This window comes from Saccoglossus kowalevskii, chromosome 9 (assembly GCF_978046115.1).
Source record: "Saccoglossus kowalevskii chromosome 9, keSacKowa6.1, whole genome shotgun sequence".
Lineage (NCBI taxonomy): Eukaryota > Metazoa > Hemichordata > Enteropneusta > Harrimaniidae > Saccoglossus > Saccoglossus kowalevskii.
The window spans coordinates 17439299-17458080 of record NC_140649.1 but is presented as its reverse complement, the minus strand read 5'-3'; the positions used below and the strand labels follow the sequence as shown (position 1 = coordinate 17458080).

At 35.0% G+C, this 18782-nt stretch overlaps 1 protein-coding gene across 1 annotated transcript; it reads left to right on the top strand.

The window, feature by feature from the left end:
- The first annotated feature begins 1195 nt into the window (after positions 1–1195).
- Positions 1196–18566, top strand: LOC100372740 (uncharacterized). The gene is made up of 14 exons (XM_078013853.2): positions 1196–1463; positions 2203–4499; positions 7517–7621; positions 8717–9043; positions 9551–9691; positions 10280–10535; positions 11472–11615; positions 12116–12229; positions 12878–12951; positions 13459–13569; positions 14586–14701; positions 15379–15517; positions 15714–15834; positions 16561–18566. Exons 1-14 carry the CDS (start codon positions 1364–1366, stop codon positions 16653–16655), a joined length of 4140 nt encoding a protein of 1379 aa, XP_077869979.1. The 5' UTR covers positions 1196–1363; the 3' UTR covers positions 16656–18566.
- Positions 18567–18782: the final 216 nt, after the last annotated feature.

Genomic DNA, 18782 nt, shown 5'->3' with positions numbered 1-18782 from the left:
TTTGTTCTTAATATAATGACAAAATATATGATTTTTGATGAGTTGAATGTAATCCAAAATATAGAAAAAAAGGTATGTATGCGCTTCTTATTATAGCAAATATGGTACATGTGTATATACTTACATCAGATTGTAATTAAATTCAGTGGTCAAGGAAATGAGTTTGCGGATTTTGGTATAAATAAAAAATGAATTTTGCACATGTTGTATACAGCACATGGATGAAACAACTGTGATGTTTTGATTAATCTAATATGGAAAATGTTATCCATACTAGCAGGATTATGCAAATTACAACATGCATTTTTAAAAAGCAGTGCTAATGTCCTTGAAAATGAAATTTGAATTGCTTACAACCAGTTCTAAGAGAAAAGCATTTAGTTTTGAGTGCATTGACTGCAGCTCCACGGATATCACAGTATACAAAACCCAAATAGAAATATTGAGATGCAGACAGATTTAACACAAAACACAGTCACAGTATCACATGGTATAAATGATAATGGAAGAGAGAGGTTGTGCTACAAAGTTACAACTGAATCACACAACTTTTTTTTATAAATTGTCGGTTACGAGAATAAAAAATGTATAAGAGTCATCAACCAACTAGAACTTCAATGTTTTTGTGAGCACTGTATTTCGACCGCTATATTCACGAGTCAGCACAAAAGCACGGAGTAGCGTCCCCATAGTATGTGATTGTTTATAGCGCGGTCCTTTGTCAAGGCGTCTGCACTGCAGACATCGTCATTTGACAAATACGCGCTTATAATGCTGGCAGTATCGACAGAGCAAAGAAACTACCAAACGGCGAGTTTTGTTCGTTTCATGTGCGACTAGAGACTATAATATAGTATAACTGTAATATTGCATTTTCGTAGAAATAGTTTACCTGTCAAGTTGATCTAAGATCCAGTTAACCTATTTTCCCGTCATGCCGGTAGGTCATGGCTGTTTACATGCAGGGACTCCCTAACTGACCATGTGAAGCCCAGTGGACAAACATCTGAAGCACAATTTACATATTACAGGTAGTAAAATTTTCTAACCTATTATTATTATACCTATTAAATTATCCGGAGCAATAACGAAAATAACAAAACTTACTTGATTTTCGTTTCACACTCAAAACGACTAAAATAAAATAACTCTGATTACGATATAGAAAATACTTTCTAGTGTTTTATTAGGAAGTTAGGTGTTCTTATTTAAAAGCCACAACATGGCCGCTCTAAGATGTTATGCACAACAGAACTGAAATGTTGATAATAAGAATTTACTAAATTGAAGACAAAAACGTGATATAGAAGACACAGTGAGCCATGGCGACAATGAACTACGAATAACAAAAGCAAGATACGCCATGCTTTCATCGCAGGGGTATTTTCGTGGCGTTGACTGTCCTTTCTACGCAAACGGGTTTTGTCAAAGACCTTATTGTCATTTTCGGCACATAAAAAAAGGTTTGTTTTTGTGTGTACGTAGATTCGTGTCAATGTCATTACAAAATGTGTATAATGAAAAGTACAAAAAATAATGAACAAACTTAATTCAAAACGTTAGATTGACGATACTTGGTTGGTTAAATGGAAAGCTGCCAACTATTGATATTGTTGTTTCCTTTTGTAAATCAACTTTGTGATATGAGTTAATTGAAATTTTTTTTTTTAATTTTATGATTTATCATCACCTGAAAACGGCACACAACTGAGTATTTGTTTGATCGAAAAAAAATGAAATTCTCTAATTCGCATATGTACTGCTTGTTTTGATAGGTACAATAATGCATATTAGTGTTTTTAAATTTTTATTATACAAACATTGTTGCATGGCTTACAATTGCAACATTTTTAGTCTATGATAGATCATTGTTGGATTTAGTTTTCAGTATAGAGTATATATGGAAAACAATAGTAACAAATATATAATAAAATTTCATCTATATTTCATCTTTTAATGATAATTATGGTACAAATTAATTGTACATCTATAGTGTCACAGAAATAAAAAGTCAACCAGGCATAACATGTAATATTAAAAACTAAGTAAAATAACACAGATGATTCCAGTCCCCAGGAGATGAAGCATGTAGCCATCAAAGTATTCACTATGATACATAATATTGACAACTGTAAAGACCACCATGATATTGAATAACTTGGAGTGGTTTGATAATGTTCTTATTATATATCTTTGCTTCAGGTCCAGATTCTAAACCAGGAAGTGATTTGCTTCAAGATGTATTTGGTGACTTTACCCCAGCAGACTTAGCAGGCGAATCTTCCTCAAAAAGTGATTATACTCCGACAGCCAAGTCGGTATCTCCTGAAAAGTTCACTTATGTACCCACACCTCTGTCTGAATGCAATAAAAAGAAGGAGACAAAAGACGTTGAGGAATATGATCCTACAATATCTTCTAATGCATCATCCATTTCCACAATTGAAAAAAGTTTTCCAGAATACAACCCAACAGCAATAAAAAAAACTAATAATAAAGTTTCCCCACCTAAATCCCACAAGTCCGCTAAGTTTGAATATCCATCAAACGCGGATGATTTTCCTGAATACGATCCCACAAAGATAAAGGGATATTCCCAGTCTTCATCAACGTTTGTACAAGAGAAGGAGGAAGAGTATGTACCTGGAGATTGTAATGATCAAATTAACATTCCACAATACAGTCCAACAGTAATACAAGACAATAAGCAAATCTGTGACTCGCCCGAAAGGTACGAGGTCACCAGTAATTCAAACGATTTCCCTGAATATGTGCCAACTGGGATTAAGTCAACAAAAAACAAATCTGAACATTGTGAATTTACTCAAGAATCTGGTGAGTCTGCAGAGTACTCTCCAAGTGATAATACTACAAATACCACACCCGCTTCCAATACTTTTCCACAATACACACCTACACCTCTCTCTAAAAAGGAACCCAAGAAGAAAAGTTCGTCAAATAAGTATTGTGTCAATCGAGCTACTCCAGTCAATGATCTCGAGTATGATCCTTTAGTTAACTATAGCACAGATCTGAAACCAAAGAAATCTGCTTCTGCTGCTAATAATTGCTTCAATGAACTGGATGTTGAGGCAACATTCTCTGATGACGACGACGAGGAGGAGAAGAAGTTAGTTATTGATCAAGATAAACATAATTCCAAGGTTGCAGTGTTACAAACTGATAAACTTTCAGTGAACAATGTTGGTGCTGTTATAAATAAACTCAAGAATAAAAGAAAGGTGTCCAGTAACAGTGGGAAAAATGAACTGAAAAGTGGTGATAATGAAAGAAAAGGAAAAGTGTCTAGTAATGGTGGGGAAGGCAAAGAAAAAAGCATCGTTAAGCAAGACAAAACGAAGACGTCAAGTAACAGTGGGGAAAAGAAATTAAAAAATGGGGATAAATCATTGAATACAAAGACTCTAGGTAAAGGCAAGATATCTGGAGGACATGGAAAGAAGTCTTCCAGTGGAAGTAAAGATAAGGTGCACAGTTCCCATCAGAAAAAAGAAAAACCAGATAAATTGAAAAACAGCAATGTCAAACAAGAACACAAGTTAAAATCGCCTGAGAAGAAAAGCCAAGAGAAAAAATCACAGGAGAAGAACAAATCTCCGGAAAAAAATACAGACGCAAAGAAGGTGGAAGTTTTAAATGATACTACCGGAGGTATATCTAAAGATGTTAACGTCACCAAAGGTGCAAATAAGAGAACATTAGAAGTATCATCAGATAAGCTATCTAATTTCTACAGTAAAAAAATTAAAATTGACACTGCTGGCAAATCAAGTGATTCTCACAAGAAGCAAATTCACAAAACTGACAATAAATTGAAAAAATCAACTATTACACCACTCGGTAAAAAAACAAAACTTTTACAGAAAAACAAATTTGAAAGTGTCCATACTAAAGGTGCTAAGACTGGAATTAATTCTAAACTTCATAAATCCAAACAATTTGACCCATTCGAGTTGTCCTCTGACAGCGATGTCGTCGAGAAGGGTGCATCAAGTTCACATGGAACACCAGGAAAAAGAACTGTCAAAGATTCAAAAACATTGAAATCTAAGTCCTCAAAAAAGGATCCATTTGATTTGTCATCTGATAGTGATGTAGTGTCCCATAAAGAAAGTTCTCGCAAGAAATCAGGAGACAAAACAAAGAAAGATCATAAAACACCTCACTCCAAGTCTCAGAAGAAATCTCTGTTGGACTTATCTGATAGTGACTTTGGCAAGTCTGACAGAAAAAAAGACAAGAAAAACACTAAAAAACCATCAAGTTTTGATCTGTTTGGTGAAGATAGTGATGACAGTGGTGCTTTGGTTATAAACGATGATCCGATTATAGTGTCGTCAGAAAGCGATGCTGGATATTTGGCTGAACTACGTGATAGCGATGTAGAAAGTCTTTCCGATCATGATACATATGAAGAATGTTTACATATATTCAATGAAATACCAAATAAAAAAGCGAAAAAATGTGAGAAGCGAAAGGTAAGTTTCCATATACTTTATATTAGATCAAAATTTGTTGTTGTGTTGTGTTGTGAGAAAGCTAACGCGAATAAATCATCACAAATATGCAGTCAGTAGTCAGGCAGGCATGTCCTGAATAGGGTAGTATAGACTACCAGTAATTCATTATGAAGACATCATATCGGGGATTTTCCTACAAAAAACCTGCGAGAGGGAGCACTGTAATTCAGCTGCATCACCAAGTGGGAGAGATAGGGTTCTCTCTACCAGGGTGTGGAGTTTTTGATAATTCTAAGTTAAAATGGAGCATTCTATGGCTTCCTTGGGGCCAAAATTACTATCAAACAGGTCACAGTTGAAGACTGTGGCCACATGTGATCCCTGGTCAATCAGAATTTCATGGTTGCCAGAGGATATATCATGAGGGCGCTGCACCCCTGTTCCCTTGTTTAAAAAAATCCCTGATCACATGAAAAGATTAATACACCATTTCTTTAAAACTTCACCCTCTTATGATACTAGTATAGTGCATCTGAGACAACAAAATGACATATTTGAATGAAAGTAATGATCATTATTTGTTGTCGCGAGTACTTTAAAATCTCACCATAATTTTTTGGATGACTACGAATCAAAATGTCATCGTCGCTTTGATCAGCCTTACGTGTCATCCATTACGACATAGAAGTGCTTCGTTAGACAACACTGATTTAATTTTATGGATGACATCCTCTGGAGACCCCAAATCTAATGCGATAGGGCGAAGAAGAAAAAAAACTGCTAAAAAAATAATGCTGCTAAAACCACAGGACTACGGAACTGGTATAAAAATTATGAATTGAACTACAGAACACAGTGTATCATAAAAACAACAAGAAATAAATAAATATTAAATAAGGAAAAACTGTGTTGTATTGAAAAAAAAATTGAATTAAAAATGAACAATAAGTTTGTCAACAGCAACCTGGAAATTAACTTCTTTGACATTCAAACTACAGCTTTTAAAGTGACACTTCAGATAGACTAAGTGTAGACTTCAACTATGTAACAAATTATAAGAGGCTCGATATTGAAAAAAAAAACACCAACAAAAATTTGGATGTAGAAAATTTGCATATGAAAATTTGTCATATGATCAAAATAATACTGACTTTGTGTGCAAGCAACTTGTCAAAATCAGAAAATGAAATAAAAATTAATAAGAAACTTTTCTTCATCTCAAAAGCGGATTTTGGCCGAGGAGCTTCCTCTGCTTTTGTTGCAGTTTTGTCGGCTTCAATGCAGACATAGCAACCGAACTGACTTGTCGCCTGACTGACTTTTAGGCCACCATACGCCTCCACTCCTCTCCCATTTCTCTCATCATTGCAGAAGAAACGCAGGACAGCCACTCTGGACAATATGTCCTCAAAGTTGTCTGGGCGAAACTTGCTTGCCACTACCAATCTCTCTTATAGCTGTGTAAACATCACATCTCCCGGGCCAACGTCAATTGCGTACCAGTCTACAACAATCCCTCCATTTTTCTTCTGATCTTCTATGCTCATGTATTTTGGTGGCATGGTGGCCATGTTAGAATTCCTGGCAACACAATACGCATGTGCAGAAGATCATTTACGACAAAATTGGCAGGCTTTGAGGTAGTCTCAAACTAATGTGCACGCGGATGTCATCCATAAAATTAAGTCGGTGTGGCCTTACGAGAAGACAAGATTTATAGGAAACTTGTATTGGGATGGGAGGCTGAAGCTTGATTGTGCTCATGACTTTTATGATTGGTCACAAGGTTTGATGACCACATTGTCATTTTAAAGTGCTTTATTTCCTATATTTATACAGATTTTAGGGAATTGGATATTTTTCTGTCATATCATCATTGTTGCCATATTGGATTTACTGGTTTGTAGCATCTGCATGCAAGTACCAGTGATTGGCATCTTGTCTTCTTCGCAACCAATTGAATGGCTAGAAAATAACATTTCGAGTGAGGTGTGGTGCGTGACATTTGGTTGAGTTGCCTGCCATTCACACGGTTTCCCTGTGATGATTCTTGTTAGCCACAGTCCCTAAACCACCCAATGACACGAAAGAACATCTTGATCACTATTAAATTGGCGAAAACGAGTTCAAATTGAACTGATCAAAATGTATCCTATTAATTTACTCACCTGAAAAAAAATAATTTCCATTTGTATCCTATTAATTCGCTCACTCCAAAAAATAATTATTTTTACTACCGCGAATTAATAGTTCTTACGATACTCATAATTGTCACATAGTTTGATTGCCCAGTTAACAGAAAATAGCATAAAATGTTCAACAATATCCTCGGGGGCGGAGCTACGTCACGAACGTTCTATGTTGCTAAGACGCGCACCACTGTACCACGTATTTCTATGGGCTTTGTGCGCGCTGCTGTGGAACGCCGGTGGAGCCGGTGAAAACTCGAGAAAACAACACAAACTCAACTTTGAAGTAATCCCGAACAACCAAATTTATATATGTTACACACGTAGGGCTAATCTTGTTACACTGTTCAGGGGACTCTCAACAACCATCGCAAAGTACCGTTTTCTGCGAGTTTTTGGTCTTTGTTTTCACCGCGAGGGTTGCCATGGCCAGACCTACCTGAACCAATGAAACTATACAGGTATTATGCAATATGGTCTTAGCTTAGACCCCTGTGTTCCTGCTTGCACCCATAATTCCTGATTCCCGAATAAATAGCGTTTGTGCATTTATCGCTTGAGCTCTTGCGTGTCACCTGAGGTCAACAAACCGTAAAATTGTCAAATGTTCCAAACGTTCAAAGTCTCAGTACATCGCCTGTTCGTTTTTCCAACCCACAGCATATAAATTCCCTACAAATGAAAATACCAAAGTACCATCATCTTTCAACTAACTCGTTCCAGCAACGTGCAAATTATTTTTGGCTATAGCGGAATATTTTTGTATTTGTTGTGGTATTTTGGGAGTTGCCCGCCATTTGTGAATATCAAAGATCTAATGTTTATGGCGAATGAATTGCTTTCTAGAGTTCAGACACTGATTTTGACAAACAAGAAGAAATCATTGACAGTGATGTTATTGGTAACTTACATAAAAAGCAAAGACTGGCACATCACGCCAGACATGAAACAGTAAGTAGGAGTTATACATAACTAATTTCAAATGCTTGTTTCAAACTTGTTGAGCATACATATAAGTATCTCGTGAACAGTGAAGTCATTTACTTGATACATTGCCTGCTGACATATACCAGTTGGTGATCTGTTAAATTGCATTAAAATGAATTCCACTTTGTTGATATTCACATATTCTTCAACAGGGTGTAATCACATTCTATTTGTTAAAACTCACCAACATTCACCAACAGGTTGTAATCACATTAGATTTGTTAAAACTCACCAACATTCACCAACAGATTGTAATCAGATTTGATTTGTTAAAACTCACCAACATATTCACCAACAGGTTGTAATCAGATTGGATTTGTTAAAACTCACCAACATATTCACCAACAGGTTGTAATCAGATTGGGTTTGTTAAAACTCAACAAAAGTTGTAATCACATTGGATTTGTTAATCGCATTGGCTTTGTTGACATTCACATGTTAACTCACCAACAGGTTGTAATCACATTGGCTTTGTTGACATTCACATGTTAACTCACCAACAGGTTGTAATCACATTGGCTTTGTTGACATTCACATGTTAACTCACCAACAGGTTGTAATCGCACTGGCTTTGTTGACATTCACATGTTAACTCACCAACAGGTTGTAATCACATTGGCTTTGTTGACATTCACATGTTAACTCACCAACAGGTTGTAATCGCATTGGCTTTGTTGACATTCACATGTTAACTCACCAACAGGTTGTAATCACATTGGCTTTGTTGACATTCACATGTTAACTCACCAACAGGTTGTAATCACATTGGTTTTGTTGACATTCACATGTTAACTCACCAACAGGTTGTAATCACATTGGCTTTGTTGACATTCACATGTTAACTCACCAACAGGTTGTAATCACATTGGCTTTGTTGACATTCACAGTTAACTCACCAACAGGTTGTAATCACATTGGCTTTGTTGACACTCACATGTTAACTCACCAACAGGTTGTAATCACATTGGCTTTGTTGACACTCACAAATTAGTATTAATCACCTTGGCTAAGCATAATTTTTTATTTTTTTTTTATTTTTTATAACTTTGTTCTTTGCAGACTAGGTTGAAAAAGGTTGTTGCCAGGCCACATTTTCAACCAAGTCCAGCGCAAGTATGTCATAATAGGTACCTAGCTTTACAAAAACAGTTGAGTGAGCAGGCATCAACAAGTAGTAATACAGCCAGCTCAGCGAGTGCATCAAGTAGTACAGCTAGCTCATTAGGTGCACCAGGTAGTACTAATGGATATAAAGACGTTATAACTGATAACACAGGCAGTAAGAAACGTATGGCTCATATGCCGAAGCCTTCACCATCGCCATCACAGACATTAACAAAATCAAATCCTAAAAATGAAAAAAGAAAAGCACATATACCCAAAGCAGTAAGTATAAATGTTATAGTATTATATACAAATATTAAAACAATTGTGTAATGCTTTACTATCTACATAAAAACAAAAGGACAAGTGTGGGTTTACCCGCTAACAACATTTCAAGGAATTTATCTTCTTAGTCACATGTGATTTTCTTGATAAATCTCACAATCCAACTTATAAATTTGTCTCAGTGTTGTCTTGAGGCCTTGAAAAAATTTAATAAACGGAGCGTTGAGATTATTTTTTGTGGTTGTTAAAATTACCAACATAGAGCACTGTGCAGTGGCGAATTAAAGATTGGCTCACACTTTTTTTGATGGTGTGCATACTGACCAAAAACTTTATTTGGGTTTAGGCCTGCCCTACTTGATTCCAATTTTAGGCATTTCTTTACATTCACTCAATAATTTAGTGTTAATGAAAAGCTTGCAGTAAATATACACAATATTTATCCATGTTGATCCAATCGGTAACTAAAACACACCATTCATATATTCTGTTTTGTTGTTACAGATAACTTGTAAGAATCCTCGGCCAACAATTCCTGTGGAGTATGGCAGCAAAGTTCCTGCAAATATCAGACAAAGATATCTTAATGTATTTATTGATGAATGCCTTAAATTCTGTAAAACTGAGGAAGAATCGTATGCTAGGGTGAGATTACAATTCAGTTATGTATTCAATGGCTTGGCTATGTCATGTGCTTTGTAATGTATAATTTGCTCTTTTGCTCTGTCTTTTGCTTGGTGACCCTTGGCTATGTCATATGTCGGGTGATCCATGACCTATGCATGTCACATGCTTGGTGATCCATGACCTATGCATGTCACATGCTTGGTGATTCATGACCTATGCATGTCACATGCTTGGTGATCCATGACCTATGCATGTCACATGATTGGTGATCCATGACCTATGCATGTCACATGCTTTGTGATCCATGACCTACATGTATGCATGTCACATGCTTGGTGGTCCATGACCTATGCATGTCACATGCTTGGCGATCCATGACATATGCATATCACATGCTTGGTGATCTATGACCTATGCATGTCACATGCTTGGTGATCCATGACCTATGCATGTCACATGCTTTGTGATCTATGACCTATGCATGTCACATGCTTGGTGATCTATGACCTATGCATGTCACATGCTTGGTGACTCATGACCTATGCATGTCATATGCATGGCTATCTGACAATGTCATTGATGGATAATTCATGTTTAACTAAACAGGCTTTAAAAGAAGAGAAGGCCATGTATGAAAGAAGTACAGGTAGAAATGTCTACTTGAATTTATGTATAAACACTGTGAAGAGATTACGAAAACTGCAGCCAGCAAATTTAAACAACAAAATATCACCTGATAAGAATGGTAATCAAAAAAAATATATTTCACATGAAGCAGTGCTTGCTGGGAAAAGAGCTACACAGACTACATTTACAGTACATAGGTCTTCCTATCAGAGTCAAGAAAATTACAAATTTTCAGGTAAGTGCCAAGCCTTAGCTTGTAATGTGATGCACACATCACATAAACAGTTGTACAAATGTAGTCATTGTTTTAATTAGGAGTACCTGTTTCACATGAAACCCAAACATATGTAGACTTGCTCTATTTGTCAGTTCATATACATGTAGCTTGCTTATGGGCCTGTTTTTTACAGCAATGGCTAATTGAGTCTGACTGGACTATGTTGACCTCTCAGCACATTGTACGTCCACACGTGTGTATGTCTCTATGCTTGAATCTTTGATTGTCTCATAAATGGACTACTCATTTGGTTTCAATAGACAACAATGTTAGTGTTTGAGTGAGGTTTTCTTGAAAAAACAGGTTATAAAAATCGAATCACAAGTATGTATTACAATTCTGACCAGTAAAACATGTGTTCTCAAACTCCTACAAAATGGATTTTATCACATCACCTGCTGGACTGCTAAAAACCTCAACAAATTGTACTGTGAATGTGAGCCTTTCTAACTTCAAGTTTCTCAGGAAAACAAACAGTTTTGTTGTCTAACCGATAGTTGCCCAGATCTATAGGACACTGGCACTATTGACATAGCTTCACACACTAGTCTAACAGCTGAAGTAATTGATATAAGTGAACCCTAACTCTGCCAATTGGCTAACAACAGTCATAAGATTTTAGGGTCTATAATTGGTGGTATGAGGCCTGAAAGTATTTATAGCAGATTTATTCTTCCTGCCAAAAATTGACAACATGGTGGAAGAGAAGTGTCTGAAGTTTCTTGGGAGAGAAGAAAAATAAGTTCCCAGATATCTAAAATATAGTTCTTGTTACTTTACTCTCTGTTACAAATTTTAAAGTGGCTAGACAGAGAATTTAATAGAAAAAAATTTGCGAAATGACCAGAAACATGAAAATCTTTTCTTTTCTTTTTTTGCTATGTTATTTTGTAGGTGCTGAATTGTATGAAAAGCTAAAGCCTTATTTGGCAACTGAAAAACAATTACAAGAAAATGGATATCCAAGATCATCACCAGATAAACCAGGAACAGCAGTCATTATGAAAGAGATGAAAAACAAAGCACCGTCAAATGACAGTAAGTATTTGGGACATCCGTAAATTACCAGTGTTCTCTCTAAGCCATTTTGACACACGTCATTTGGTTTTCAGATTGGATTCAAAAATAGCTTACTGGTGGCCATTTTGTTTCAGTTTATCTTTGACATGCCCTATTAACTGATCTTGTTCAATTTTCTATATTTGTTGATACCAGGGACTATGTACCCTGCAATCACTTATTATCCATCACTGCTTTTTATTTTTGACTAATCTCCCAATGAAGGTGTAAACAAACAAAACATCTCCGTACCAGGAAACTTTAATATTCCCCTTTATATGAAATAAAACAAAGTCAAATCTTTTTTAAACATTGGCAACCAACCCTCAAAATGAACATATATTTTGCTGTTGGACATGTAGAATGACTTATGTTTGTCTCCTGATCTGGTGAATTCTGTCCCTCTGTTTCAGGGAGACCTGCTACACATCTTGTTCTATTTTCAACTAACAAGAAGCTCATCATGTGTTTATTTGCAGGCAATCAGAAAATCTGCTCACGATGTGGTAAGACGTATCTTGTTCGACCTGGTGGACATTATATCACAAAAGAAGAATGCATTTATCATTGGGGAAGATTATGGAAAAACAGAGGTGAGTCTTCCCCCTCCCCCTCCTCCTCCTCCTCCTTGTTCACATCAGATCATCCTGTATCAATAATGACATGCAAGCGTTCTAACATCATACAATGTGAACTTTTTGTGACAGAACCAGAATGGCATAACCAAATCAAATAATTTCCTTAAACATTTGAACAGAACACTGAAAGTCAAATTTAGTCACAAAATAAACCAGCATAATCTTCAGATTTTTTTTCAATATTTTGATCAAAACCTGCAGATGGTAGGAAATGATGTCCATTCAATCCAAAAAATAAGAAAGAAATTATCTAAATATATTTGAAAAGGTGCAAAATGCAGCAAAATTTTGACAGGGAAAAACAATATGCTGTCCAATGGTTGATTGGTTGGTTAGTTTCCACCATAAATATATTACTGTAGTTAATGTGACCAAATGTATAACTAACTCAAATTAAAAATTCATCCTCATTTAAGATTTCTGTAGGGCCTACTATTTTGTAGTGCCTAAAGTTGACTTTAGCTCCAAAAAAAATGGAAATTAAATGCTTTCACAGTATCTCAGAGTACAACTTTCATGGTACTTGCATGTCATGTCATGTTGTGTAAAGCAGCATCTTACTTAGTTACACCTATATCATGACTTGCATTTTTTTGTATTTAGTTGGTGGTGTTATTGAGAGCCGATATTCGTGTTGTCAAGGTGATTCTAGCACAAAAGGATGCTGTGTTGGTAAGGTATGTATCACAGTCCATGATATCTGGATATGATATTTTCAAATGGTGAATATTGGTCTTCACCTAAAAGACTTCTTGTTTGACAGTGTTTTATATAACATTTGCTGTGCGGAAGCCAATCAGAGGTGTTCATTATGTGATGGTGATGATGATTTCAATTCTAAGTTTTTAATAAATGCTCAAATGTTAACTAATTTGCATATGAAAGAAGTGTATATAGACCTCTATTCTCTATTTTTACTTCTTAAAAATTATAAGCCTTATTAGTAGACAGTATCTTCTAATATGGTAAAGTACTCTTTATTTAGAGATTGTATCTCCTAATATGGTAAGATATACTTAGAGATTGTATCTCCTAATATGTAAGATATACTTATTTGAGAATTGTACCTCTTAATAATATGGTTAGGTACACTCCTTAATGGAAATTGTGTCTCCTATTATGGTAAGCTACACTCCTTATTTGGAAATTGTATCTCCTAATATGATATTTTCCTCCTGATACAGCTTCATGTTTATGATGATAAAGTGGGTAATTTAGATGGGTTTATGAAAACTATTATGAAATCTCCACCTGACGATGGCAATGCAGGAATCTATGCATTAGATTGTGAAATGGTATGTATTCCTACAATTTAGTAAAATTTCTCAATTCTTTTTATATCATTTGATTAAGGGTGTGTAAGTTTCATTATCCTGTATGTGGTATTTGATGAAGATTGGAAGTTACACTTATGAAATTGATCATATCGACCGTCTTGCAGCGAAGTTGATGTGATCTCAGTGTTTGACTTACTTTGTTGTATCTCATGATAACCTTATTAAACATTTTGTTCTACTATTAGTCACAATTTAGTGTGATATAACAAACCAAAATGCCTGACCTGTGACCTATTTCAATCGCATATCACTTTTTTTTCTGTGTCTAATGTAAACATAAAAGGAAAGTGTAGGATGTAAATAATAAGTTTGGTCTGTCCGTCCGTCCGTCCGTTCGTCCGTGTGCCTGGGTGGGTAGCAAAATCTCAAAAACTTCAGAATGGATTTTGATCAAATTTGCTATATATTGATGCTTAATATATACATATGATTGATCTCTCCTTGGCTGTTGCGAATTTTTATTTCCAAAATATCAAGCATTTATGGATGGATTTCGTTCAAACTTGGTACATATGTTAGACATTACAGGTTCCTGATGCACGTCATTTATTTTTCAGATCGGATTCAAAATGGCTGTCTGGTGGCCATTTTGTTTTAATGATTGGGCTTCTAGAGCCATATCTCTTAAATGCTTTGACTGATTATATTCAAATTTTATATATTCGTTATACATCATGTTATATATATACATGTATTCAAAATGGCTGATTTTGAATGCTGTTCCAGAGCAATATCTCTCAATATGGACAAGTACTTTTTTGACGATCAGATACAAATGTCAATCATTTTAATGTTAAAAAATCATATTCCTGACATGGTTATATTCCAGCTATATTACTATAAACAAAACTATATATCTTAAATTTGATAACTAACAGGGACTGTGACGTGCATGGCTTGTATTATATTTGATGTTTCCCAGTGATTGCCAACAGTTTTAACCTCACATATCTTTGTGTAATTTGTTTTTACAGTGTTATACCACAATGGGATTAGAACTGACCAGAGTTACTGTAGTTGATTCTGATTTTGATGAAGTATATGATACTTTTGTGAAACCTTTAAATCCAGTTATAGACCACAATACCAGGTAAGCCCTATCAGGGGCTTTAATTTCATGCCCAGTATAGCATCTACTAGTATATATAACCAAATATTGAACTATAACCACTTTGTCAACCATTACCAGCATGCAATTTATGCTGATTCTGTCACCTAGCCCTTTCATAACAGTTAGATTGGCCAGTCTTTTACATTTGTACATAAAATGTAAAATAAAAAGTAAATTTTCTGTTTTGTTTCATGATTACTTTTAGAATAGTGGCCACCAATTTCAGTAACACTGTTTTTGTTAGTCATGTCATTTTTGACATTTTTTTTTTCTGAAATGACTAGATTGATTTCACCCGAACTCAATATATGACATACATGGATGTAGATGCAAAGTGTTTATTATTGTGAGCTGATTTATTATTTCTGACTGCTAGCCATGTTTTTGTCTCTATTTAGGATTAATTTACATAATTTTGTAACGCCTGTCATGATTTTAATCCAAGCTATGCCATGTCATATGCTTTAATATGTAATCATATTTGGGCCTGTACAGCCATAACATTGTTGGCATGTACAGCCATGATATTGTGGGTGTGTACAGCCATGATATTGTGGGTGTGTACAGCCATAACATTGTTGGCATGTACAGCCATGATATTGTGGGTGTGTACAAGAATGCGCAATGCTAAGAATGATTTGTGTTTTGTTCTATAGATTTAGTGGTATAACTGAAGAGGACTTGGAATCAGTTGACACTGTATTACAAGATGTACAGGCTGTATTATTAAATAAATTCAGTGCTGATACAATATTAATTGGACATAGCTTGGAGAGTGATTTGCTGGCATTAAAGGTATGTGATTTCATAAGTGAGTAAACTGCAAGAACTCATCCATTACATTTGAAATGGTCATTCAAAATGGCTTACTGACCATATTCTTCCTGAGAACATCCTCACCTAACCTGACCTGTAAATGTGAAATGAATAAGCCAGACTGGTAACTCTTGTTGACCACTACATTGATTACTACCTTATTTTCTACCTGCAGATGATTCACAGTAGTGTTATAGACACATCATTGGTATTTCCACACAGATTAGGCCCGCCTTTCAAAAGAGCTTTGAGGACATTGATGGCTGATTATCTCAAAAAAATAATACAAAATGATGGTAAGTACCAATGCATGATTTCTTTGTTCAGATATTGCATGTTTCTTTGACTCAAACCATCAAATAATAATATCATGAATGCAGTTTTATTGGAGGAGGGGAATTTCATTTTACATTTTGATCTACTGAGCATGTGACACCATGGGAGAAAAATTCCTTGAACATTTGTGACTCATTTATTCTGCGATATTTTTAAAAATGAAGTGCAACATCTACTATACTAACCAATAGACTTTATTTTGAATGACTTTACTACGTATTAAGTAATGTCATTAATTATGCAAGAAGACATACCCCCGGTAAATATGCATAGTAGGAGATGTATTTATAACTGTTGTAGCATTGAAATAATGTCACGAGGACTTCGTGAAAGCAATAAACTTGTGATTCACACTCAAAAACCCACAGTGAAGTAAGACAGTTTGGGTTGAATATGTCCGCATCATCTTTGCATCTTGTTCACATTTGATCCATTCCTCCATACACTGTACCACAGTCTATGATCTTGTTATTTTGAAAATCGTTTTACAAAACTAAGATGTACAAAAAGCTTATGATAATTTTAGTTTTTTCATATTTTCTGTGATATATCTTCACTTCAGCACACAAGAGCTTTCCAAGCTTTCGTTGATAAGAACTCTAATAGCATGGACACTTATAAAATCACATGAATATAATCATCCTCAATTTGGTAGTATTTTGATAACTTTTGATTGTCTTTTGCAGTTGGTGGTCATGACAGCAAGGAGGACGCTGCATCCTGTATGCAGCTAATGATATGGAAGATTAAAGAAGATGCTAAAACAAAGAAATATCTCTGATCAAAATATGATTCTTTATCGTAAACCTGTTTTGTACCTGTGCTTGCAATCAGAAACAAAACATAGTGTTCACTGCCATTGTTGCTTTTGTCACCACATTACGTACCACTTCTATCAGGTTATCACTCTCCTGTCAGTATACCTATAGTATATAAATATATGTAAATGAAGCTGCCTTCTGAAGCTGGGTCTCATACATGTGTGGATGGATTTTCATGTAACATGGGAGAATGTAAATCATATGACCATGTTTTTTGAATCTGATTCAAAACGGCAAACTAACAAATTTCTTTTTCCAAATGCTGTTCTGAAGCAACATCGTAGACATACCTGGTCACATTGTAACCTTCCATGTACATCAAGTTCCAAATTTCATCAAACAATATACAAACTTGTCATCATTATAGTTTAGCCCCTTGACAAATGTGAAGAACATAGCATTATAAAAAGTATTTATCAATCAATTAATGAAACCAATTAACAGTTGCAGAATACAATCCAATGAAAATAAGTACTAGTGGTTGAGATCTAAAATTAATATTCATTTCAAACATTGCTAATAAATTTCATTTCTTAGCAGAATTATACATCCATGAGTAAATCGTGTGTTGTGTTGTCAAGCAAAGCCATTTTAACATTTGACGACAACCATGGTTCAAAAAACAATCTTTCTCTTCCCGAATCAATGAAAAGGGAAGACAAATTGTTCTCACATGCCCACCAATTCAGATTGATAAATCATATATCAAGGCTGATAGATAGCAGATGCAATCAAGCTATAAAACAAAAGTGAGAATTACTTGTTGCAAAAGTCAACTCAAAATAGTAAACAGGGCTCATTTCAATGTGTTCTCTGAATGTCAGAAAAACAAAAGAATTTTTGGTATGAATACTGAGGGCACTATGAATCCTAGAAGGTATCTTTCTGAGAAGAATTTCAAATCTATGTCCCCCACCCGCCCCTTACCTGAACTTTAACCCATCCACCTCCAATGTAAAGATGGGCATATATAATTCAAATTCAAATTGGGAAAGGGCAGGGTTTGAATTACTTATGAGTGAGGGGCCTTGAAGTCGTATTCAAATTCAGGCTGCAAACTGAATTTAATACTAGTATGCTATGTGGTGAAAGTGGTATACATTGTTGTAGCCATATTTAAAATCAAGGGTTATTGGAATCCATGATTGATTAATCTATATTCATGATATTTAATATTGTAATGTGGTGTAATGTATACTATATTGTGTGTATCACATGTTACAATGGTTTTACCTCTGTCTGTTTTTCAATCTCGTCACACATTGTTACTCAACTCTTGCTTCAAGTAGATTTCTATCATGGAACTATATTGCACACTGTGATTCCTTGTCTTGAAATATATCTTGCTATAGTTGAGGAATTTTCAATTTGGTAAAAGAAAATTCACATTCTATAAACAAAATATGTTGGTTTGTGTCTTCACAAACAGCTGTCACCTACAGCCTTTTCTTTTCCTATTGACCTATCTTCCGAAGCCGTCAATAATCTGATCCAGCTCGTGTTCCAGGTTGCATTTTCATTTGAGTTTCCTACAAAATCATTCTTGTCAGAGGTGACACTGGAAATAACAGTGCATTATTGCAAACATACTTTTCTTATTTATTGAATAAAAATTTAAGAACTTAAGCACTTAATTTTTCAAAATGATATAATAGCATTTCTAATTTTGTACTGTATTATTAATTTCATAATTTTGATTGTTTTCAAGGTATTTTTGTAACGAGTAATATTGTTGTGTATGCTAGTACACTTGCACATGTTCTTGTATGACTTAATGTAAACAAAAATTTTTGCTGTATCACAAGTACATATATATGTATGTACATTATGAGATTGTATGTCGTAATGAAAACAGTTTGATTGAGATCTTATTTGGAACGTTAATCAAAAGGAACTGGTATATTGTTTCTCAGTTTCTTGGTTATATCTGTAACTAATAGAGAAAGACTATGCTGGTTAATGTTGTGTATGCATTAGCCTACAAAAATGTAATGGCAATGTAGCTGCATTCTATCAGCGTGTTATGATTGGATCTACCGATAATTTTGGCGATTTTTTCACATATGGGACAGTGAAAAGTCATTTAT